Source organism: Macrobrachium nipponense, chromosome 10 (assembly GCF_015104395.2).
Source record: "Macrobrachium nipponense isolate FS-2020 chromosome 10, ASM1510439v2, whole genome shotgun sequence".
Classification (NCBI taxonomy): Eukaryota; Metazoa; Arthropoda; class Malacostraca; order Decapoda; family Palaemonidae; genus Macrobrachium; species Macrobrachium nipponense.
The window spans coordinates 47,335,353-47,361,249 of NC_087204.1; the positions used below are offsets into that span (position 1 = coordinate 47,335,353).

Sequence of the window (25,897 nt, forward strand, 5' to 3'; positions counted from 1 at the left end):
TTGATAATTTTTTTCTTCAAATGGCCAACCTTAAAGTTTCCCCAGTGTGGAGGTGTGCACAATATATATTTAGCCCGTCCTTTAAGAGTTAAACCCCTCCCAGAGAAAGTAAGCCAATTACTGACTTCCCAAAACCAACAACAGAAGTTGGTCAGAAGTTCAAGATAATGCATTTCATTCAGCAAAACAAGCAATAACCTCTTCAGCCACATAATTCTTTCCTCTACCCCTCACTTTGATGACTGATGCAAGTAACCCAGCGATAGTCATGGTACTAGAGCAGGACACAGATGATAGTCATCGGCCGTTGATGTTTTTCAGCAAGAAGTTAATGCCAGCTGAGCAAAAGTAGTCCACCTTTGCCAGGGAGCTCCTAACAGTCCACAAAGCCATCTGTCACTTCCACCACATGCACAAAGGACAGCAGTTCATCACACAAACAGACCATCAACCCTTGGTGTGCACTTTCACAAAGACAGCAGACATATGGTCAGCATAACAGCATTACTGTCAGAGTAGCTGAACACTCCTGCACCATCAAGTATTTGAAGGGTTCAGCAAACATCGAGGTTAGAGCACTTTCGAGAATAAGCATCAACACCATCCTGCTCAGGATAACCTATCTCGAAATAGCAAAGGTGCCAAGGGACGATGTGGACCTTCAGCAACTGCAGCTGGACAACCCTGCCCATACATGAAGTGAACTGTCAATTAACAATGGAGAGATGACCATTGCCTGCAAAAGAAGTACTGGACACCCTCGCCCCTGCCTTTCAAAAGGCCTTAGAAGAAAGTCTTTCAACCTTGCCCACATCCTTTCCCACCCATCAGGCTGGGCAACCACCCGAATTTTTGCAGAGCAGTACATCTGATGGGGAATGAAAGAGGAATGAAAAAAATGGATGAGATAATGCCTTCTGTGTCAGATGTCAAAAGTAACAAGACACAGAGAGGTCAGAATAGATGAGTTCCACACAATACACCACCGACTTGCCCACATCCACATCGACATAGAAGGACCTCTACCCCCCTCCAAGGGGTACAGATATCTTTCCACCATCATTGACAAAAATACCAGGTAGCCCAAAGTGATACTGATACTGCAGTAGACGGCGGAGAGTTGTATGAAAGTTCCTACCGATGGGTCAGCAGACAGAGTCCCACACATCATCATGAGGAATAGGGGGGCCAATGTCACGTCCACCTCATGGAACACCCTCACAGACAGTTTAGGAACAGAGGTAAAGCACACGACGGCCTACAACCCAGAAACTAATGGCAACATCGAAAGTCTAAACCAGTCGTTGGAAGCATCACTCACTGCCAGATGTCAATGCGGGAGTTGGAGAAAGGAGCTACCGTGGGTCTCCATCAACCACTTATGGCCAGCATACCTCCCAGACACCAACCCGAGGGGGGGAGTCCTGTAAGGTCCCACATGGACCCACATACCATCCATCTTAACTGGGGAGGCTGATCTCCTCACAATGAGCATCTCTGACTTATGCACCAATCACACACTTACAAGAAACAGCAGATGTAACACATCCTTTGTACATGCATTATCATTCATATTAATATTATGTTAAATGTATTATTCTTAGCATAACCATTGCAGCGTCGGGATTCCAGCTATATGTATCAAAACTTCATTCTTTTCTTGTATATTGATTTTTGTACATATTTCCATCCTCCAACAAACACAGTTGATTGTACTCTGACCTCTGTTTTATTTGCCACATGTCAAGCAATACATATTCGCTCACAAGAGCTATTAACCTATCTGTCTGTTGTTTGAGTTAATTAGTAAGTTTGAGATGCAGCCTCTTACACATGCCTTCGCTATAACCCAACGTTCATGTAACTTTTACAATAATACAGTTAATAAGGCACTGATAAAGAACTCTTCAGATAGTAGCATAGGATGCGTACATAAAGCAATTCCAGTGTTTGTAATTTATGTGCCAAATTTATGTGCCAAAAGAGAACTGAACAGCCTAAAAACATGTATAAGATATGCAAAGGATACCAGTGTTGTTTTGCCAGAGGGTCATTGCTCACTGCTTTTTCATAGATCTTACGTTGCTCATTACTCTCGGGAGCTACTTGATCGCGTGCCCCTTCCACTCTCTCTCACTTATAAGGATCTAGCACACTATAAGTTTAGCCTCGCTGATCATCCAATTTGATCATTCCTTCATACCATTCACATTCAGAGTAGGGAATTTCCAGACTTCCTCTGTGTATCATAAATCATTTAACCTGATTCTTTAAATAAGCAGTGTATATCATCCCATAAAATGTAGGAAAATGCCGGTTTTTTTGTGAGACTAATGAAAATCTGCAATGTGCTAAGGGGAAAGGTTCAATAGAAAAAGTGACCCTTGTCTTGTAAAGAGACCGACCTTGATTTGAGCAGCAATTCTTTTAGGAATATAAGATACATTGTCATAAAGGTAATTGATAAACAGTTTTCTGTTACAAACACCCTGATAAAAACATGTATAAGATATGGGTAAGAATAAGCCAAAAGTTTAAATATGTGTTTATTTATTCATCACTGTTGTCAGAGAATGAATAAAAATTTCAGAATCTTTTCTGAGAAAAACGTACAAGCAAGTGCCCATTACGGATTCATGATAACCTGTTTCAATTAATGGAAATCTATAGTATAAAAGTTGTATGACAATGAATTAAATAAAGCATGATTGATGACTAAACACCAATTTCTTGAAAATTAATCAGAAAAAAAAAACGTGGAACTAGTCTTTTCGGCAAAAACTTATTATGCTTATAGCGCCACACAGTCTTGTTATCGATTGACTATTAATATTTTAGAGCAGAGAAGGGTTATGTTTCTCGACGAGGATAGTGATATGATTTTGTGAAGTTATTTTTAGTTTTCCAGTATCGGCTAACGCTCTGTGCAAGTAACTCTTTTGTCATGCGATATGATTTTATAATCAACTTAGTTTACTGAAACAAGTTTTTGTTAATTAAAGCCATTTTTATTCATAGATATTAATATGATTAGTATAATATTTTCTCGTGTATCCATATGATCTTCATACTCATTTGTTCCCTCGTATCAAAACATTTGCCAAAAAGCTTGCAGCCAAATTCTTTTTCCGTCTTTGCTATTTTCATAACGTCATTCTGGTTCAGTGACTTTCAGCTTCTACACCATACATAGTATTATCATCGCTTTCTCTGTCCATTCCCAATTTATGCTCTCATTTTATTTACATACCGTCTTGCATTCTCTCCACGTGACTAAACCATATTGAAACTGATCTTATTTTAATGCCCACTAACTTTTTCGATTAATTTCTATTTTTATTTCTACTTTTCTGCCCTTCATATTCCACTTGTAATGTTTAAAGAAAAGAATCTCAAAAGCTTCAACTTTTTTATTTATTTATTTTGCTGTCAACATACACACTTCACTTCCTAAATGAAAATGGGTTCTACAAGCTATCCATGCATTCCAGCAAATGGCTTCATAGACACTCCTCATATTTTCCAAGTCTTTTGCAGTGGCTGCAACTTTTCTTCTTTTACTTTTGTTTTTAACTTCTCTTCTCATCCTATCATCATTCATTACATTTGCTTCTATTTGTCTATTAGAGCCAGCAGGTTACACTATTTTTATCAATTTTCATTGATCTTGCTCAGGTTTACTCTTAATTTTTATGCTCCTAATACCACTTTCAAATTGTTTTGCTGTTCTTTGCAATATATCTTCACTTTCCCCACTCAAAAGGATTCCCTCGGCTTCCTCTTGACATAAAAACTCTCATGACTGGCAAGAGAACTCTTGGACACATAGTATTCGTTTCTGGGTTTTAATTCCAAGAATCCTTCTTATCCATTTTTTCAATCTTGGGATAAAGGTTATAAGGATGGGACTGTTTTTTTTTCAAGTTATTGGTGGGAGCTGTGGTGGAATCGTGTCATTCAAAAGTGTTGAGACCTAATATACCAATATTTTTTATAGCTGATCTGTGGATTCCTGGAATAAGTTGGGATGGGGATGATTGGGTATAGGAGGAAAACAGTAGGAGACAATGCGTGAAGATATGCTGGACTTATTTTTTATCAAGTAATGTACAAAATCTCTAACGCTGTCAGTTGAGGAGGATTGATACTTTTCCAGTCCATCATGCAAAGAGATGACAGATCTCTAGAGCCAGAAATCTCTTCATTTCGTAGGGAAGCACATCAGATTGAGGTAGATGTGTCAGAAGAAAATGACAGATAATTACTGGATGGTCTTCATTGCAATAAAGCGCACGCCCTATGAAAAAGTTTAACCATATTCAATGGTAGTTTACTTAAAGAGCTATTAAAATTTGTATTTCTGAAAACGATTCACGAATTGAAAGATCAAAATTAAGTGGAAATAAAAGATTAATAAGAAAATATTAAGTTCAACATCCACAGCCAATACTAAGATTGACCATTGACCGTTTGGAACCCTTGATAACTATATCAGCTGCCTTGAATGAATTAAAGGTGAATCTTTATATCATTTCCTTTAAACAGTGGTTTTAATGTTTAAAAAATATACACAATTATATATAAATATATATTTCTATGTAAAAATATAAAACAAAGACTTTCGAACACCTGAACGGTGTTCCTCATCAGTGTAACGTTACACTGAAAGTCTTTTTTTATATTTTTACATAGAAATATATTTTTATATATAATTGTGGATATTTTTTAAACAATTTGTTTTTACGAAACTGTGAATTTCTTAACAGTGGTTTTAATGTCAGATGGTGTTGTCATGGTGAATGGTAACCATTTGTGGAGAAGAACAAGTAGCATTGGGAAAACATGGGATCAGTATATTACATGAGGAAGCTATTAACAATTACAACAACGAAAAAGACTCAGTCCTTGCGGCAAAGCTATGAATACTAAACACCTTCAGTCTGTAAAGATATTAAAATGAGAAGAATTAATGTAAAGCGTTTCAAGATTGTATCAACATGAACTCACTGCTGCTTACCTGTAGGGAAATCTTCAAGTAAACCTAAATTATATACACTTACGCCAAGATTCTTAACCTTATAAATAAATGCATTATGATTTACTAAAACGAAAGCAGCTGTAAAATCTATTTGAATTACTCTACACACAAAACCGTTATCAAGGTTCTCTTGTAAATGGCATGTCAAATCTAAAAGATCATTGCAGATACCTAACTGCTTCCTGTGTGCATATTGGCTCTCGGCTAACTAAACCTTGGATTCCACATGCTTATATAGTGGCTAAAGAAAACGTTTTTCTGCAACTCTGGAGAGCACAGAGAGCATAGAATTTGTCCCGTACTTACTGCAGTCTGCAGATATACCTATACCGCTCCTTGGTACAGGCACTGTATTACTAAGCTTACGTTCATTCACATACTACATCGACAGAAGATTTATAGAATCTACTAATCTTGGGAGACAACAATTTAGAAATCTTTAAAAAAATAAAGGGAAGAAACCATAAGGATCTTCTCAACCCTACTATCAAGATTATCTAGAATTTTCTTAACATCCAAAGAGCGACATGCAAATTCTGTAAGAATAGATTCAGGATGAAAAGTATCAGGGAGTGGGACATTGTCAGCTGATTGCTCAGCTTCAAAAAACTCGATAAAGCAGTTCAGCCTTTTCCTTTGGACCAGTAATCAATCTGTCATCACTCATTAGTAGTGGTGGAATGTAAAACAAGCGTAACCCAAAGATAAATTATGCCAATTTGGCCCACCACATTGACATCTATCTTTAAGCCAGGTTTGTCTTACATTCCAGCAATGCACGAATCAAAACAACCAAAATAACTTTGTGAAATAATTTTCAAAGTTTTTCTGAGCAATGCTATAGGTGGTTCTATTTCCCAAATTTTGAGGGTCACTATAGTTGATTTAATGTTTCTCCAAGAAATTTTAGCCCCATAGAGAGATGTTATATATTTCTAACGACGCCAGGAGTTTGTTACAGTTATCTGAAAAATATATCCCAACCTTTCTTAGTTTTGAAATTTTTAGAGTCAATATTATCATGAAAAGTTAGAGACCAGTGAATTGGTTATTGTTTAGTTATTATTTAGGTGCAACTGACAGTAAAAGCAAATTTGTATGCCGCATAAACTCCCCCCGCCCCACCCTTGCAAGTCTTGAGAAAGGCTGCTTGGCGTTAACCCTTGTAGATCAGCTCCTCACTCTGAATGCTCATGCATGGGTAACTCCAGCATTTTTATGATGATTGCTTGATCCTTTTATTGTGAGGTATTTGCTGGTAGAGAATCCCTGTCTAGGGGCTTAAGATAGTGTTCCTCTCTGAGTGCTGGAGTGAGAATACGTATTTGGTTTCCGGAGTATTTGGCGGGTAAATTCTTTGCTATTTTAAGGTGATAAGGTAAGCTTGACTTTATCATTTTTAATACAGTGTTTTCATGGTCTGTATGAAATTTGTTTTAAGAGAGACTTGTCAACAAGCTTCATGTATGTGTGAAGCTGTGTTGGTGTATACGAATATGGAAAATCATAATTGATGCATCCAGAAAGCCTTTTTGCATTTGTATTTATGATAGGATTAAGCTTACACGTTTCAGATCTTCTGTTCTTGTTTTTTTTATCTTTCTTTTTCATGTCAGCGGTATCTTGGAATCTTTACTTTCCAAACTAGATCACTAACAGTGGTGGATATCCTTTTCACTGTTGGCCCATCTTTTGTTAGCTCCTTATATGAGGAAACTTCCAGAGTTAGCAGGTACTGCTTGCTTAAAAGAAGAGCAGCATCCACGAAGTGGCTGTTTCTCAGTGGCTGAGATCTTTCACTTTACCACTGCTGACTGTGTTAATGGTTGCGTTACGAATGGTGCTGCTCCTATTTATGCGACCATAACATTATGCCATAAGGATGTAAATATATGCTTACTAATTAGTTTTTTATTTATTTGTTATTTAGATCTGTTTTCTCTGCTCTTGTTATACCCTTCACCACAGATGATCTTTTATAAGTTCGGTCATTCACCAACTTATCATAATACGTGAAGTCAAAACTTATTTTACTCTAGATGCCCGGAATGAATTATGAACTTTCTTCTGTGATTATCTCCTGAAGGTATTTTTCTAGCCTATTCTTTTTTTCCTTTTTTTGGCATTATATACATCGTTTTTTCGTGGTTTATCGGCTTTTAAAACTTTTTAATAAAAACTATTCAGACAGATACGGGTTGATTTTATATATAATTATTTTCCACTTGCCTACCAGAAGTTTAAAAATTAAATGAAGAATCAGATTAGAAACTGGTGTAATGAAAATTAAAATAAAATGATTGAAACTGATGTTTTCATTAAAATGAAAATTAAAATAAAATTATTGAACCTCTGATGTTTTCATTAAAAATCATTTAGGAGATATTTTCTTTTATCTCCTGAAGCGCGTGTTAAACATATAAGTAAAAGAAAAAAGTTACCAATGGACTTCTTCCATTGATGACAAGTATACCTTTCTGAGGAAAGATCACCGACATGAGAGCAAGTATGGTATGAAGACGTGATTTGTACAGTTGACTTGCTTGACAACACCCAAGGGTGATTGTAATTAATAAGTGTTTTTGGCCTGATCAAGATTCAGTACTATCTTGTTTTTGACACTGAGTCATGACAAGTACTAATGCTCGTAGTAACGTAAAAGGACATCTCCTTACGGATTAACTGATTAGCATGCATCGGTCGTAGTATTCCGAAAGCTAAAAAAACATTAATTGTTTCTCCATTCCTAAAGTGCTGAAGAAGTCATGTCTACACAGTGAAAATGTGCTGGTGCGCTACAAGTCCCGTCACTTGCCAGTAAAATCGACTATTTGATCAGTTTGTGAAAGAATGTCATTTATTCTTGTTTATTAACTTTAGTTCATGGGTTTATAGTTTAATTCTAGAACGTAACGAGGATGTTTGTAATGGTAGCATGCATGAAGTGTGTTACATCATCATCAAAAGCCTGACAGAACCGTGACAGAACAGAGCAATAAATCAGATCTTTTTCAATCGGCATTTATTGCTTTGTGTTACTTCATCAGTGCTTTGACCACTACATTTTGTTGCATTCATTTTGCATTTCTTCTACTTTTTCGGTGACTCATTCTAATCCTTGAACATGCGGACACGGCTTTCTGGCAAGAAAAAGGCATGTGCCCCTGGGTATATAAAAGAGAGGAAACGGGTCACACGTTCAGACATCCGTTGTCATCCCACCTACGTCGCCGACCGAGTTCCCTTCACGGTAAGACACGAGGCCTAAAAGGATATGAGATGTTCGTCATTTGCTGTGAAATTGTATGTGTGCTTATACAGAGACATATTCAGCCATTCGTTTACTCAGATACTCACTACACTTTTAATAATGTAACCCTCTCTCTCTCTCTCTCGCATTGTATATATATATATATGTGTGTGTGTGTGTGTGTGCTTCTATGTAATTTCGAGCATGGTTAATTTTACTCACATGTACTATATTAGGCTGTACAAAGCATTGTATGGCAGTTAAAAGCGAGTAAATACTAGTGTTTCGTATATGATCATTTATTGTAACCAAATTCTATTACCTCAAAAGAGTGGACAGAAACAAAGCTCAAGGAAAAAAAACACAAAGGAAGGAAATAAAAGAAAAGAATGAGTGATTCTTACTGATAAGGAAACAATTGGCTTTCCTCTTTCAAGACGGAGGATTATAATTTATGTTAGTGTGATTAGTTTGTTTAATTTTATTGAAAACCTCAATTGAACTCCAGTCATTATGGGCCTATTAACATAAGCATTGAATTAGGTACCAACTGGCTAGTAGCTGGCACCTATGATAGAGAAAGCCATCTGCCTTGCAACCTCATCCTAAAACCATCTGCAGAACCAAAAGGATAACACCCTCTGGAACCATCCCCTTTAAAGGGGAAAGGAATTTCGTGAAGTTATGGCTTAGAATTCAAGTTGAAACCGTTCATTTGTGCATGTGATATATATATATATATATATATGTGTGTGTGTGTGTGTGTGTGTGTGTGTGTGTGTGTGTATGTGTGTGTGTGTTGTGTGTGTGTGTTTGTGTGTGTGTGTGTGTGTTTGTGAGCGAGCGTGTGTGTTTATCAGTAATTGCTCTCCAGCCCATTGTTAGAAGTAAAGATTTCTGATGTGCTGAAAGTGTAATCGAGTTTATACTTTATCTATAGTTTTTGTCTCTGTTCTTTGAAGGTTTTTTTCCCGCCTGTCTCCTTTCCTTTAGGTCTTCAACAGTATGGGGCATCTATAGGGGATATCATCCTAAGTTTGTGGTAAAATTTGTTTGATTTTTCGGATGGTTACGAGTTTTCTTCACGTGATAATACATAACCAAATCACTTCAGCGCTACTGATATACAAAAAAATTTGACTTATCTACTTGTATTGGGCAGCCTTATCCCCTATATTAACACTGCCTAGAAACGTATTCCAATTGTATCTACTATACTGTTAGAATGTCGCAAACAGTTGTCGAATGTTTTTATGGCTTTTTTCTATATAAATGCAAAATGTTTTTATTCAATGTTATATCTTAAATAGAAATTATTTTCTTTTTTGTGTCGTCCTTCGTTGCTTGGAATTTTTGCTGTCCGGCTTTTGTTGCTCACTGCTTTTTTGGAACCTTCTGTGCATCCTTTTTTTCTAGCAATAATTCATTCCTCAGGGTAGTAACAATTTCTCGTGGACATTACTTTTTTTTGATAATATTGATACTATCCTGAGTGTTGCAAAAAGGATGCACTGATACAAAAACACGGCGAGCAACAAAACCGGATAGCAAAAAATCCAACTAACGAATAAAGACAAGATAAATTTAAAATAAAACATTCACTACAGAAATGGCATGAAGTTTAAAAAATTTGCATAAATGGAAAAACAATAAAAACATTCCACAACAGCCCACGGCGTTTTAACAATATTTCAGATACAATTAATATACTCTTCTATGCAGTATTAATACCGGGGATAATGCTGTCCTAGATATTTAGTCGCTAAGTCAAATGTTTGGTATATCATTTAGCTTTGAAGTGATTTGTTTACGTATTATCATCACCTCAAGGAAAATTGTAACCTTCAAAAAACTCAGACAAATTATATCAGAAACTTAAGGTGGATATCCCCTAAAGATTCTCCATATTGTTCAGGACATAAAGGGAGATGAGCGACAGAAAGAAAAAAAACTTTAGTAGAGCAAAGACAAAAACTATTGTTAAAGTATAAACACGATTGCTTATTCTGCACAGCAGAAATCTAAACTTTTGACAATGAGCTGGAAAGTAATTACATAAATAACTGAATTCTTCCCAAGTTTCCATTTGTAAGGTAAGACAAAGCCAGTCATTTTGTGGTACTTATGAAAAGCACGACCTTTCTTGATTGCAAGGTTACTCTTGAATATTCCTAATTTATTTAATTATTTTTAGTAAATAGTGATTTTCTTTATTATATAATATTTCTCAGTCTAAATTACAAAGTCACTGGTGTGCAATTACATTTGTTGGTCTGTTTAACCTACTTTATTAATATTAAGTATTGTTACATGGATTTCAATAGGGATTCAGAGTCACGTATATTGTACATTGTACTGGAATCCTTTCGCATGAGGAAGGGAGCAGGAATTCGAATGACAGTTCTTGCAAGGTGAGATGAAGGAGACAGTATAAAAAAGATGTCGGTTTTGCCCGGCATAGCTTGTCTCAAATCCATAAAGTCACGTATTGTATATCGCATGAATATAAATGAAGGCAAACAAACATTTCCTGAATAGGTCGAAAGGTACTTGATCAGCATTCATATTTTATTTCTTTATACAAATATTGTGCTCTTTTTTATATACTTACAATAGATCCTGCTTGTCGTCACTTATTTCCAGGAATTACGTTGTTTGTTTACCTGGGTACTTCTGATTATTCTCTCTCTCTCTCTCTCTCTCTCTCTCTCTCTCTCTCTCTCTCTCTCTCTCTCTCTCTCTGGATGGTGGAGCATTTCACGTTCCGATTATTCTCTCTCTCTCTGGATGGTGAAACACTTCACGTTCCGCCCTGTGTCAGAGAGATGAAGTTATTTGAGCCTAGTTAAATGTAACCGAAAGAATTCAGAGAATTCTTGTTCTATGGGTATCGTCAAGGCTCCTGACAAGTTTCAAGTCATGTCGCACTTGGAGAGGGTAACGTGACTTTGGTGCGTCTTTTACAGCATTTATGGAATTGAATCTATACGTATATCTGAAGGTATGAGGAAAAAGTGCTTACATTTTGCTTTTGAGAGTACATATTTTATGGAGGGGATATCACCTTTTGAGACAGCTAGTATGTCAGACGACAAAGAGTTTTTGCCTAAACTTGCTATCTTTTACTCATCATTATTTGCTACATATTTCTTACTTGCGAAGATTCTTTTTATAGGCGTTTTTTATTGACTCCTATTAAGCACATAGCTCTGTTCGTGAATGTTAAAGCAAGTGCATCGTATATTACCTATATCTCCTACTCTCAAATGGCCCCCTTTCATTGATGGCCCTGTGTACTACTTATGCCAAGGTAACGTAACCTAATTTTTTTTTATCTATCTATATATACATATATATATATATATATGTGTGTGTGTGTGTGTGTGTGTGTGTGTGTGTGTTTGTGTGTGTGTGTGTAGAATGTACTTAATCATGTATGTGAATAAAGAACACTACCTTTTCTATCCCACCGTAATGCCGACCATCTTCTAGCCCTTTAGATGGAGTTTACACTCCTTTCACACTGCTTTCTTTGAGCTATGTACTTTTGACCTCATTCACTATAAACTGATAAAAAACAGGCTAGATGTAACCTGTACTTGGGTTCTGTACAGAACTCGGTATGATATGTTGCAAAGACTCACTACCTGCACAAGGTTAATATTCGTACTTACGTTTTTTTTTTCTTTTAGAAAGTAGAATGAAAACCCCCAACTATCTACGCTAAGAGCGTGACTTACCAAATTCCAGGGTACAGTTTTTTACCGGTCGAAGTACCTGTCGGTATTATATTACCCATATAAAGGGTTTTTCTGCAGGTACCTTAAAATGAAAGGGGCTGCTTCCGTATAAATACAAAGACAGTAAGTTTGCCAGTCAGCATTGGTGTATTTGTATTCGCAGAGGCCTGTGTGTCCAAGAATTCTGAAACTAAATTTTTTTTTTTTTTTTTCATCCTTACAATAGGAAAGCTTTTTTATTGCAAATTATTCTTCGGGGTTTCCCAGGTTAATCCCAGGAAAGCTTTTGTTTGTTTCAACGAGAATCACTTATTTCGTATCATTTGTACTTACCGATGTTATTTTGTTGTTGTTCAGTAAATTGTTTCTGTTCTACAACTTTCGAGTTTCAGTTTTAGTGAATATGTTTGTAATATGAAAATTTAAATCAAATAATTAAATTAACGATCAGTTGAATGCACATATATAGGGAGATGCAGAACGAATAAGTATCTTTGCTAAATATTGAAAAAATACATTGATGTACCTTCTGCCCATGGTATTAAAGTATATCCTGTTCATAGTTTATAAATGTAACCAGAGTATTTTTGGTTCATACAGACTTCAGTAATCAACAAACGTCCTGCAATTTCCTTTTTGGAAAACTGTCTTGTCACCAAGATCTAGTTCCATAATCTTCATTCGTCAACTATATTCTTTCCTTCTTCTACAGATATATAGCCGCCAAGACTCGTAGCATTCGCTGTTTCTGAAGATGGGGTCATTCATCGGCCACCTTGTTCCTGGGACGGCATTTTCTATATTTGGACTTTGGTTTGCTTACTGCACTCTCCATCGGTTCTTCTTGTGCTCACGCTTTGCCTTTATGAATGGAAGCAAGTTCGTCGGAAAATACCGTAGTACCTGCTCTTTCACCTGCTCCTGCTGCCCGACTGTGCCCCTCGAGGGGATCATTAAAATTTTAGCTTCAGTTTTGGCAATATCAGGTGAGTTCACTGTATTACTTTCTGTTGAAAGTTAATTAAGATAATTCAGATTTTCCATATGATGAAAAAATTTCTAAAGGCAAACACATAAACTGACAATATCCTGCATATAATACTCTACCACCCAGACTGAGATGGATTCAAGCTCAGTAGGGAAGCTGCTCTATTCCTCTACAATCTTGAATAAAGATGTGCTTTGGACATGAACGCTTATATATGCCACTTTATTATTTATATCACTCTGAAGGGGTATCCATTTTTTTTAGCAAAAAACTTGTTCATACTCAAGTTATTCCAGATTATCCTCTTCCATTCTCTTAACGTGATTTGGCATTGTGCTCCATCCTTTTAGCACTTTCAGTAAATCATTTCTGGCTTATATTTTTTCAGTATTTCTTGTTACCAGTTCTATATGCTGTATGTATTTTTGTTATTGATACTAATCTCCTTCGTCCATTTGTCTGTGACTTATGTGGAGCAGGTATGTAGGTATCTTGTGAGTTGGTGATTATTTTTTTTTAATATTTTGTGCATTGGCCTGTTTGTTGGGGTTACAGGGGAAATTAAAAGGAAAAAATTCATATTTTCCTGGTAGACCTCAGAAACTATGATACTTATAGGTCTGTCGTCTTCAGATCTGTTGGGTTTTATTGACCTTCAACTGTTTTATGAGGTCACAGATTGATATAAAGGTCATCATTTTATTGTTCTTAGATTTTAATGACACCTGGTAGGTATGCACCTTGTGAGTTCATGTTTATTTCTGCCTAATAATATATATTTATATAATTCACCTTGATTTAAGGTCCGAGGGCAGTTAGCTTTTCAACATTAATATTTTCTGGTTTTCATGGAATTTCTGGGATGTAGGATTTCTTTTTTTCTTTCTTTCTTTCTTTCCAAAAACAAATGTTTTTCTTTTCAGTATTGTTTTCAAGGTCTTTGCGATGAAACTCAATATTTGTGTATTTTTTATATTGGAGATTACTTTAGCCAGCGATTTTTTTACCTTTGCATATGTCATTTTAAAGGTCAGTATTTCATTTTTCTCTGATTGTTGATTATTATTTTCCTCAATCAACTTTTGACTTTAACCAGTTGTAATGCCACTGAGTACGTCAGTATTCAAAATTTTTGCATTTTTAGTTCTATATCTTGAGGGGTTTTAGGGTTATCCAGTATGGAATGAATCATTTACTTGTTATATCCCCCAAAACCTGATTATTCATAGGTCCCCCTTGTCACTATATCTTAAGAAAACGTATGATAGTTTAGAGGATATATTGTATTGAGGGTAAATGCTGATAATGATGAAAAGTTTTTTATGACGGAAGTAAAGCATGTATATTTGGCGGGAGTTTGATTGGTTTAGCATAAAATGGGGCTGAGACAGCGATTACTATGTCGCCAACTGGTGTTTAATACCTTTATGGGTGGAATGATGGGGATGTTAGAGACAGTATAATAGATGCAGGTACAAACTTAAGAAATAAGAAAATAGGTCGAGAATGGAGTAAGATATGGCTGATGGCTGCAGATGATGCACTTCTGATTAAGGATAGTAAAAAGCTACTGCAGAGATCAGTGGAAGAGTTTGAAAGTGTTTGCAAGAGATGGAAATTGAGATTAACTTGAGGAAGATAAAGGTCAAGAGGCTAAATGGGAACCAGTTATAGTATGGTAAGGCAAATGTTAATATGGATGGGAAGGGAATAGGAGCGATATATTCCTTCGGTGTAATCAGTATATAAGTGGTTAAGAGAATATATATTGAATGTATGCAGGATGAGATAATAAGCAAGTCAAAGAGAAGGTGAGCTAGAAGGGTAGCGGGGTGTCTGTAAAAGACTGAGAGGGAACTTAAAGTGTCTGTGGGGGAAAAAGTTGGAATGTTTTTAGGGATTTTTGGACCAACTTCCTTTTATTGTAAGGATGTGTTGATACAATCATTTTAAATTTGATAAAGCAGTGGCTATCATTAATTAAATCGCCTTTTATATTTATCAAACTACCCACTATTATCAAAATCCTTCAATAAAGCTTTAATTGTTCTTGGTAAACACCCCTACTGAGAAACTTTTAGACAAAGAAATTCACCTTGAGACATGAAAGTTTATTACCAATTTTGATATCATTTTAGTAAGTACTGTGATTTGGCCTGACTTCACATGGCTCGTACCTTATCATATTTTATTTTTTCTTTTCTTTCTGTTTGTTTTAGGCGAGTTCGTGACAGCTTTTGAAGGCGGGAAGTTTGAGCATTTAGGTAACGCTCAGCATATGATGATGTACTTCTTCTTCATCATCCACGGAGTGGCTGATTTAGCCGTCCACTACAAGGCAGCTGTTCCTCCTGACGTAGACTATTTGACAGCAGCCTGTGCCTTCTTCATGGAGTCTCTGCTTTTTTTCACTCACCTTCATGGAAGACCCCTTATGGACATACAGGTCTGTTATTTTTTAAATTAAATATTAGAACTTTATAGCAAACGATAGTCATTTACATGGAAACAAACATCTGTGGGATCTTCTTTTGTAGAATAATTAGTTATTTGCTTCAGTTCCGCAGGTTGCTCAATTATTTTTATTTTCATTCCTGTTCAAGTAATTACTCAATACTGCGAATTTTTATAAATAAAGTGAAGCCTATGTTATTATCAGTACATATAAGGTTAGTATTAAAATAGGAAATTCTCATTTCATGGTTATTATGCTTATTGTTTGATATCGAAGAAGTCGACAATTTACCTAAAAAATTGTAGATATAGAAAATGGAGTGAAATTCCTTTGTCCCAGTAATAACTTTTGAAACTAATTCATTGCCCTCCAACCCAAAAATGAATAGAAATAACTTTCTGTGTCAACCATGCAAATCCTGAGATTGACTTCTCAAGTGTTGCATGGTGGATACAATCATTTATTTCTCAAAATTTTTGGGGTGGAGGCAATAAATCAGTTCATACCAGTTATCACCAGGACGAAGGAATTTCACACCATATTCTATATCTACATTGGTTTCTGTTACAAAAATAGTTATAGTCGGATCTTTGATCTTTACATATGTAGGAGTAAGAACTTGGGTTCAGCAACCTCTGCTGTTTCTCATTTTCTGGGGAACTGTCTCGTGTTGTGGAAGAGTCGATGCCATTGCAGTGAGACTGTAATCTGATTTTTCTTATTCCAAGCTGTCATTTGAATGGTGTGTTGTTAATTAGAAGAAGTGTGGACTGTATTCTCCTGCTCTTAATGCCATTTTTAGCTGTTGAAAACTACAATTACAGGAAGATTCTGGAAATTCTTTTGGGGTAATTCTTTACTTAATAATCTCATAGCTTGAAGGTAATCTCGATATTGTGGTTGTGACTTTTATAAGAGACCATTTATAGGTCAGTTATAGTCAGGGCGTAAAATGTAACTCATTAATCATCTTACGTAATGTATGTTGAAACAAGTGGGGGAATTTTGTACAGCATAATTATTAGGAATCTTGCAAATATAGTTTTATTTCAAATCGTACAATTTGTATGAATTGAAATTAAGCTTGTTCAGTTTTAGCGTTATGGATTAACAAACACACGGCAATGTTAAATGGAGATCCACATGACTGGCTATCCTAAAAACTTTAAACTGATGATTAGCTGTTTTATCCATGGAATAGGCACTTAATTTGAAGATTGTTGACTCATACTAAGAAAGATAGAATATCAGAGGTACTGGCTGTAAAACTGGTAGTGAAAAAGTCATGGATAAGAGTTATAAGTGTATTATCTGTATTCTGAACCACGAGAGAAGTGTAGTGTAACCCACCTTGATGGCAAAAAATTCATCTAGGCTTACAAACTTCTCACCTAAAGTCATTACTCAAGTAAATCTAGTGAAAGGTTCTCCTCATTCATATCAGCTGATTAGTTTTTCATCAAAACTTTTCTCTATCAGAATATAAGTTATTAGAACTGCCACTTGGGCTGTAGTTTATTTCCATACTTTGCCGCACTAGAAGGTGAAAGCTGTAAACTCCCTGATCGTTGACCATTTAGAGGAACAGAGCAGGACTAGAAAATACTCTTTTTCAGCTTCTGATTATTATTTTTACTATGTTAATGTCTTTCTTTGGTATATACTCATTACAATGATACCTATGAGATAATTCTTTAAGAAAGGTTTGGACATATGAGAGATGTTTAAAACTGATATTTTCATGTTGCGTAGATCTTGGAGATTAGTTTTTCACAAGAAACTTACACCCTATATCATAAAAATTAATCTCACTCACCCTGCTGCCTCATGGTCAGCAATAGGGCCCATTTCTTTTTGCAGATATTAGCTCTAATGTCACCCTGCTTTCCTTCATTCTTCATTTGAACTGATCATCAAGAAGATTATCAGTAATCAGCGTATGAAGAGTTTCCTTGGGTGGTTTTTTTATTGTGTCCGGGGTCTGCCTGCTTGTCGTCTTTCCTCTAATTTACTTTCCAGTGCCAGTGATGGTGATCTGGACCCTTCCATACCCCTTCCATATTCTACCCTTCGCACCCTTTGAAAGTTAATAAGATAGGAAATGAATGGTTGCATTATGTCGCTTAAATTCTAAATGATGATGCCTAGACCTTCTATATCAGAGACAAACCCCTGATATTTTTCTCATTATTATTAAGTGTTGTACTATTTGTTCCACAGTGCCCATGCAGGTTATGTTTGGGCGCTCTTGATGTCTTCTCTTCACAACGGGAAGGAAACTGGTGAATTTATTTGCATGTTTCATATGAATTAAATTTCATTGTATATTCTGTTGCCTTTGTTATTAGGCATGTCATGACACCATTATCTTATTGGTGGGGGGGGGGGGGGGGGGGGGGGGGGGGGGGGGGGGGGGGGGGGGGGGGGGGGGGGGGGGGGGGGGGAGCTAGTTGTCATTCAGTTCTAGACAGTGCCTCTTTAAATGGTCAGTATGAGTAAGAAATGTTTTGTATGGCATGACCTATTATAAGCATCATCTCTTAAGGCTAAGATTCTTTTACTTCACTACCTTAACTGGACACCGTCATACTCTTCCTGTTATTGTTATAGCACGCAACTATATTGTAAAGCAAAGTAAGTCTACTGCTGTCTGTGCTGTTTCATTTAATCTCAGTACTATGTAGTTTGCTGTTTCTGTAGCCTTAATAGCCTTAACCATAGTTTTGTTTCTAAGGGTCATCAAATTCTAATCTTGTATCATTAAGGATGGTTTACGTTACCACGTTGTAATCAGCTAGTACCCGCTCAATGTATGATTCTATTTTTTCTTGGTAAATTGGGGAGTGTTATACTTAATGCCAGTATATCTATCTTTACTGCCTATTTGTGTACTGGTATGCATTTGGAGTTTCTTCATGCCTCCATATTTTGGATGAGGATTTGAAAGGGTACAATTATGCATCTCTTCCACGTTTCGAGAGTTCAGTGACTCGAAAAAAATGTCTTCATAGAGAATAAACTGTGGTGTGTTTGGTTGCTAATCTTTTATCTGAACGTGACTCGAAAAACAAATGTCTTCATAGAGAATAAACTGTGGTGTGTTTGGTTGCTAATCTTTAATCTGTTACTTTGGCCTTATTTGTTGTATTGGTATGGCATTTTGGTAGTTCTTTCTTTTCATTTTTGGCCTTCCCAAATTATTTTGGGGGGCCCCATTAGAGGATTTGAAAGGGGAAACAAAATATGCATCTTGTCCACGTTTCGAGAGTTCAGTGACTAAAAAAAAATGTCTTCTAAGAGAATAAACTGTGGTGTGTTTGGTTGCTAATCTTTAATCTGAACGTGAAATTGTTATATATTGCACCGCCAATATAAATCTCATCAACATAACAACAAATTATCCAATTCATTTGTATTTTTGTTTCTAGGACTTTTATATATCAATATCTACTTTATTTTGGCACTTCTACATTTTATTCTCTTCCAGTAACTTGCTCTCTTATAAAAATCATCGTCCAGATCTTGTCAGCACTCTGATATCTGTTCCTGTTATTTAAGACAGAAACCTTTCATATATTGAACCTCATTTCATCTCATCTCTAGATGAAGTATATAAACAAGGCGTGAACCGACCTCCAGCTTACTCGGAATGCGTGCAAGATTTTCCACTGATGCATAAGTTGCAAACATTATATTCCTAACTTAACGTGAAGTGGTCTTCGTAATTAATACTCATAATTAGCACTACTCACTCTAACAACAAGGATCAAATAAAAAGGACACAAATTAAGCACGTTCATAATGTTATAAGTGGAAACAAAAAAATTGAACAGAAATATAGCCTCTAAATTCAGTACATCAAATAATTAAAACATGCTAAAATCAATAGACAGATAGCCCGTTGTTTCACTTACGAAAATTTAAAAAGTACGATATATTTTATTAAAAATAATATTTCTTTACTTTTTAATATGCACATTATTCACTTTTTTACATTTTCATATTAATGAATACATCATAAATATCCTATCCTAAAATACCTGTATCTTTAACTCAACGCGAAACACCTTTTTCAGACATTTTTAGACCTTTCCTACCCCCCAACAACACCAACAAAGTAGTTTGTAGGCTTACTCCCGGAATAAGCGAAAGCAGTTTATGTTACATTTGTTGTCTTCGGAGGTATTGTTTCTTTAAAGAAAAATGCGTTTTACTTTCGTTATCATTTTGTCAAATTCTTGCGTCTTGTCACCTTCAAGTAAATCTAAGGTTAAATAAAAAGTGCCCTTAGTTTCCCGTTCGAGAATCGTCAAAGAGGGAAATAATTTGTTTATTGAAAAAAAAAAAGGTCTATGACTCATATTCATCTTAGTTATCCTTATATGAGTGCTATTGTGTTTACCATATATTTTTATTTGTGAAACATGTAATATCAGCAGTTTTTGTGGCTACATTAATATTTACTTATTACAGTATAGCACCCAATAGATGAATGATGCTTTCCATACTCATTTACATATTTTTAAATTATATGTTGCGGCTTGTGTGCGCTTGCATTTTTTATTTTTTTGCCTTTTTATTTTTCGTGTTCTAAGAAATTTCAAAGGTTAACCACATTTACTTTGCTTATCAGATCTTAGCTATGTTGTGTTTTTCTTTCATTTTTTTGACATTCAGCCTCCTGTAGACTCATTCTTTCAGCACTATGAGGTCATTAAACTGCAAAAGTACATTACATAAATCTTCCATAAGTATCTTTCACAGCAGTGTGCAGGTGAGAGAAACAGAATTATTTCTTGAACTTTTGATATTGCTAAAGTACTGACACCCATACTTAGCTTTCACTTTCTCAGAAATCGTTTAGATCGCCAACTTACCTTCCATGAGTTTACACTCAAATTATGACTCTTAACATAATCCATTTCTGTCATTTCAATTTCCTTATGCCTGTTATTGAGTATGCAAAAATCAGCTTCCTTTCCGATTTTTGTGGTGTTCCTGAGAAATCTCTGCTCTCACCGCCTTCTTTATCAGTTATCTTCTTTGCCATAAGGTCACCCATATACGAACGCTTGCCAAGATTTCACAGTTAACTCATTTCCTTGAGACGTTTTTGCATAGTTCCTTCTAACCCTTCTGTTGTGTTTAGCAAAAATATCCTCATGATACCATTATTATGAGTGTTCATACTGTTTCAAACTTTTGGGATTCAAAAAAATTTAAGAAATATTTATATCAATATAACACATATATTCTTAGAGTATATATTTTAGAATTTTTTCAGCCATAATTTCTCAAGAAGATTCTGTTGAATCCAAATTGTTTGGTCAAAACTTTTCGTTCTTTGCATGGTGTCTGTTCTGTCCATTTCTTGCTTCGTTTGCTTTACCCCCATCAGTTTCATTTTCACCTGGCATTTACGAGGCTGCTCTGTCGCCTCCCACTATTTTTTCTTTCCACCTTTTTTTCAGGTTACCCATGAAAGGTTTACAAAATTACAAAGCCGGTGGCCTTCACACAATAGGTTCTAGCCTTATATCATAGCTACAGGTGTAAACGGAAATTATTCCATACAATTACATGCACATTTTCATTGAGGCTTCGTCTTACTGAGGATGTACCTGGTCGCCTTTGCATGTTCATTCAGTAAAAAGAAAGTGAGGTATCAATATATATATATATATATATATATATATATATATAGTATATATATATATATATATCTATATATATATAATATATATATATAGTATATATATTATATATATATATATATTGATATATTGCAGTGCAAGAAAGGACCTGGCAGCCGGGAAACTGAAACAGCTGTTTGTGTACATTTGATCATGCATGAACATTGAAGAAAAAATTCCTTAAGAGTTTCGCATAAAACATGACTAATAGTAATGTATTGAATTTGAACTCATGTTCTTTACAGGTGCATACATTTGTGGCAAGTGTAGCTCTTCTGTGCGGCTTTGCAATGTTGCTAGAAGCTAGCTTCAAGAACAGTGTTGTGCCAGCTCTAGGCCGCGCCTTCTTCATTCTCCTGCAGGTAAAACTTTCAGATCAAAGTAAATTAAACATAAATTTTAGGGTTAATGCTTGAAAATGTTGGGCCGGATTTTGTCGGGATACAGAAAGCGTTATCATATTCAAGGAAAGAACAAAATCTTTTTCCAAACTTTTGTTTATATCTTGTTAAAGAAATGAATTATACCTCATTGTAAGGAACTGGTATTAAGAATCATGATGAGTATATTTTTAAGAGATGGTTATAAATAATTTTTTTAATCGATTGTATTAAATGTGTTTTTATTGTTTTAGTGATTGATTGTTTTTCGTTTCGCCTACAGGGTACGTGGTTTTTGCAAATCTCGTTCTTATTGTTCTCTCCACTTGGCACCTACCTCGATCACAACAGCCACGAACACATGATGGTTGTAACTTGCATTTTCACCGGCACGTGGCATTGGCCTTACTGTTGATGGTACTATTAGGGACATTTTGCTATCGTCGAGTCGGAAACATGTCACCCACAACTGCCTACCATACTCTCCACTCGCACGCCCTTTCAGGGACATTCTCCAAGTTTGATTCTGTTCAAGTGAAACATATCATTGCAGGATCCGATGAAGAAGATCCTTGATTGTTTGCAGTGCCCTGTAGAGTTCTCTCTGCTTAGCATCTCTGCGGAATTGTCTTCTTTCTTTTCTATCCAAGGCTAAAAATGTACAGGTGATTTACCAATAAACTCTAATTCTAGCGTAAAATTGATGATCGAATTAAAATAGACAAAAGCTGACTTCCTATTGAGAGTGTGTCGCCCTTCCTTAGGATTCTTTCTATATACTTAGTACCAGTGTCAGAAGATGCTGAATTTTTCCAAGTGGTCAAGGGAGAAGGTGGATTTGATATAGGCTGCTGAAACTAACAATTAAGAGAAATCTCTTTGACGATGTTCTTGTTTCGTAATGGATGACTGTCAGAGGTACGTTTACATTTCAAGTAACATTTTAGAGCATGATTCAAGAAACCAAATTAACTAATTGATAGAGGAGAACAGGCTTATAACTGACTTTCCGCCGTCAGATTGATATATAAAACAAAGCAGTTCATAAATATACTATAAAGTACTCTTAGTTTCAATTCCGTTCAAAACTTCTGATTAAAAAGTAAAACACCAGAAAATAACTCAGAAGAGCTGTGGTAACCTAATGACATTGGTGTGTGGCAAATGTGGATTTCCATAACTCAAATCTTTCATTCACGAGATTGTCTTTTTTTCTAAAAATGAAATGCACAGGAAGTGGACAATGGAAGAAGCAGGCATTCAAACAAATCCTTTATTTTTAGCATCTGTCCTCTAAGATAGCTTACATTATCGGCTTTCCCTTCTTCTGTATAGAGGTAGTTCTTCCCATCAATATTATCGAGGCAACTATACGGCTACGAAAGTTACTATAGGAACTATTCAAGTACTCGCATCTGAATTTCATATGCCTTAGTAAATAGCATTGCTTGTTGTTCTAAGGTAAACATATATTCATAAAGAGGTTACTGTATTTGATATCTCCAGTTCTTTCATAATTCTGTGCGTGTCTTTTTGATAGGTGTGGTATTTAAGCATTGCACAAGAGATCTGTATATTATACTTTTTCTCTCGCTAAAGTTGATGTATTTCCGAACGTGTGGTAGCGCTCTGGAACTGGGAATCTCATTTTATACATTTTATACTTTATTAAGGTTACGTATTTGGTATGTTTCATATTATCCTATTGTACCCCCAGGTGAATAAAGCAGTCAGTTATTTACTTAGTCGTTAATTGACTAAGATGGGCTTTAGCCAGGTTGGAGAATGGTATCGGACGGGCAGTTTCATCCAAAAATATATATATGGAACCATCTACTGTAAAAGAAAAAGGTAAAAAACTGTATAGGTGTGTATTTGTGTACGTATTTAGAATCGTGCTGCATTCAGATAGCGTTCTCATTCAAGTTCACGGAACCACATGTTGAGCGTTGGATATAGTAGACATCAGGTGTAGGCAGAGATATGTATATTTTGTTAGAATACAATACTAATTTAATCAGCGTCTTGTTATATAATGTAGAAAGCATTTTCTGTACTCTTATATTTGTCCTTTGACCACCACATAACATTTAATGTTGCATATGGTAACTATTCCAGGTATCCGTGATTTAGTATTGTACCTTTAAGGTGTGTGATAGATTAACTTTCGTTCCATTTTTTCAACTTGCAATGGCCACTGGTATAGGGATTATACTACCCTTTTGTGTCTATGCAAAAATAAGTGGAAGAAATCTGCAGCTTTACTACAAAGGAAGCGAGGAAGTTACATCTTCAAGGGAGAAAGGTTATAAGGTAGAAAAGCCGAGGCAGAAAGAGAATGCAAAACTCAGAGGCAGAGGGAAAGACGCAGTCTCTGAACGATGACAGAAGAGGTTGATTGCGGAATAGGAATTGTTGCCTTTTGTGCAACAGAGCAGTGACGAAAATAGTATCTACAGATAATCGAGATAGAAACCACCTTGAGATGAGAAATTAGGTAAGAGTGGTATCATTAACAAACTGATTGCCGTAGATTAAATGATTAGGAGGGAGGAAAAAAGAAGAAATCCGTTAAATATGACATCTGACCAATACATTCAATTTTTTAAGGCAGATATACAAATATGAACGTCGCTCTCTCTCCAAAACTAGTTAAAAGCAAACTGGACACACGAATTATGATATATCGGATTCAATCAAATTTTCATCCAAAATAGTTAAGACCACCTATTAAAGAGGACACAAAGAATAGAAAGAAACTGTCTTGGAGGTAATATCTTCGAATAAGTTACGGGGCCTATTCCGAGAAGCTCACTAGATTCACGTTGATAGATGAGCATAGCTTAATCCGAGATTGAATGTGATCATCAGAGCTGAACTGGGAAATAAAGGAAAAAGAAATATGAAGGACTGAATCATCAGCGTAAGCAAGAATAGCTGAGTCAGGTATGGAAAAGGCCATTGTTGATAAGCCTTGGAGATGTCAAGGATGACAGCAAATGATACACTGAACCTTACAGAAGCCCATACTGTTGATCCTAAACAAAAGAGTTGAATTCAAGGTGTGTATGAAAGTAAGGGTTGAGTAAGATTTGAATATATATATATCTATATATATATATAGAATACATATATATAATATATGTGTGTGTGTGTGTGTGTTGTGTGTGTGTGTATATATGTGTTGTATCAGTGTGTGCAATAATAAAAGTCTAGGCAGTAGGACAGCTGTTTTATGGATTAGAATCGTCCCATTTCTCAAATATTTGCTGAACCAGAGAATGGTTTCTAGAGAGGAAAAGGTGCAAATTTAACAATCAGGCAAAAATATAAGGCACAACATAGGAACCATTTGATGTCTTGTGAGTCTGTTTTAGCTGTGCTAAATTTGTAATACTCTTCCTCGCAAGTTAATTGTTGGAATATGTTGATGCTATTGGTTTGCTGTCAGGTTTTTACAATGAAAACTTTTTAGTGGGTGAGAAACATTTAATTAGTTGGACTTTGGATAAATTCTTGAGTAATTTGCATGTATATGCAAATAAGAATGAAATACTGTTTGTATGAAATAGACACTTTTATTATGAATGGAGACAGTGAGAACAATCGGGTGGAAAAAGCATTTAATAAGTGAAGTCGAGGAATATGACATAATAAGAACCCTTTTCACTAGGTATTAGTGAGCTAAGGCAGCAAAGTTCATACTGATAAGTAGTAAACCACCTTCAAAGGAAGCTAAATATCAGGTCATTCGCGAATTATAGCGGGCTAAGCTGTTATTGATCTTAGGGTGTAATATTACTATTTCGCTCAAGATCAAAACATGCCATCAAAAAGTGTTAATAGATAACACACAAGAATTTATTAAGCGATGTTTATACATACCATAAGACGTACTCACATCCATGTACAGCACATCATCTTTTCCCATAGGGAAAAAGGTTTACTCTTAAATAAGAAATCGGAATCTGTTTTTTTTTTCTCTCTAACTAAATTTATCCTTTACTGAGTATAAACCCAAGCAGTTAAATAAAATTACAAAATATTATATTGTAATTGAAGTATTATCGAGGTCAGATAGATAAATTAGAAATCAAGTTTCTTTAGTTTTGTTCATAACGTATAGTATTTTTCTGCCAAAGAAGTTGCTTGTGCTCTGACAAAAGACACCCATAATTGGTATGAAGTGAGTGTTTTATCGATATACTCGTAGTATTTTTTTTTTTTTTTTTTTTTTTTTTTTTTTTTTTTTTTTTTTTATACCTCAGACAAGGGTATAGTTATAGTTTGGTTTGGTTTTTTATTCGTTTGACTACCAAAGTTTATGGGTGGGTTCCTTAGGAAATTTTTTAC

The 25,897-nt window shown here is 35.5% G+C and overlaps 1 protein-coding gene across 1 annotated transcript; it reads left to right on the forward strand.

The window, feature by feature from the left end:
• The first annotated feature begins 12,746 nt into the window (after window positions 1-12,746).
• On the forward strand, window positions 12,747-22,494 carry LOC135224155 (transmembrane protein 45B-like). The gene is made up of 4 exons (XM_064263032.1): window positions 12,747-13,014; window positions 15,236-15,462; window positions 21,410-21,526; window positions 21,828-22,494. Exons 1-4 carry the CDS (start codon window positions 12,783-12,785, stop codon window positions 21,957-21,959), a joined length of 708 nt encoding a protein of 235 aa, XP_064119102.1. The 5' UTR covers window positions 12,747-12,782; the 3' UTR covers window positions 21,960-22,494.
• The last annotated feature ends 3,403 nt before the right edge of the window (window positions 22,495-25,897 follow it).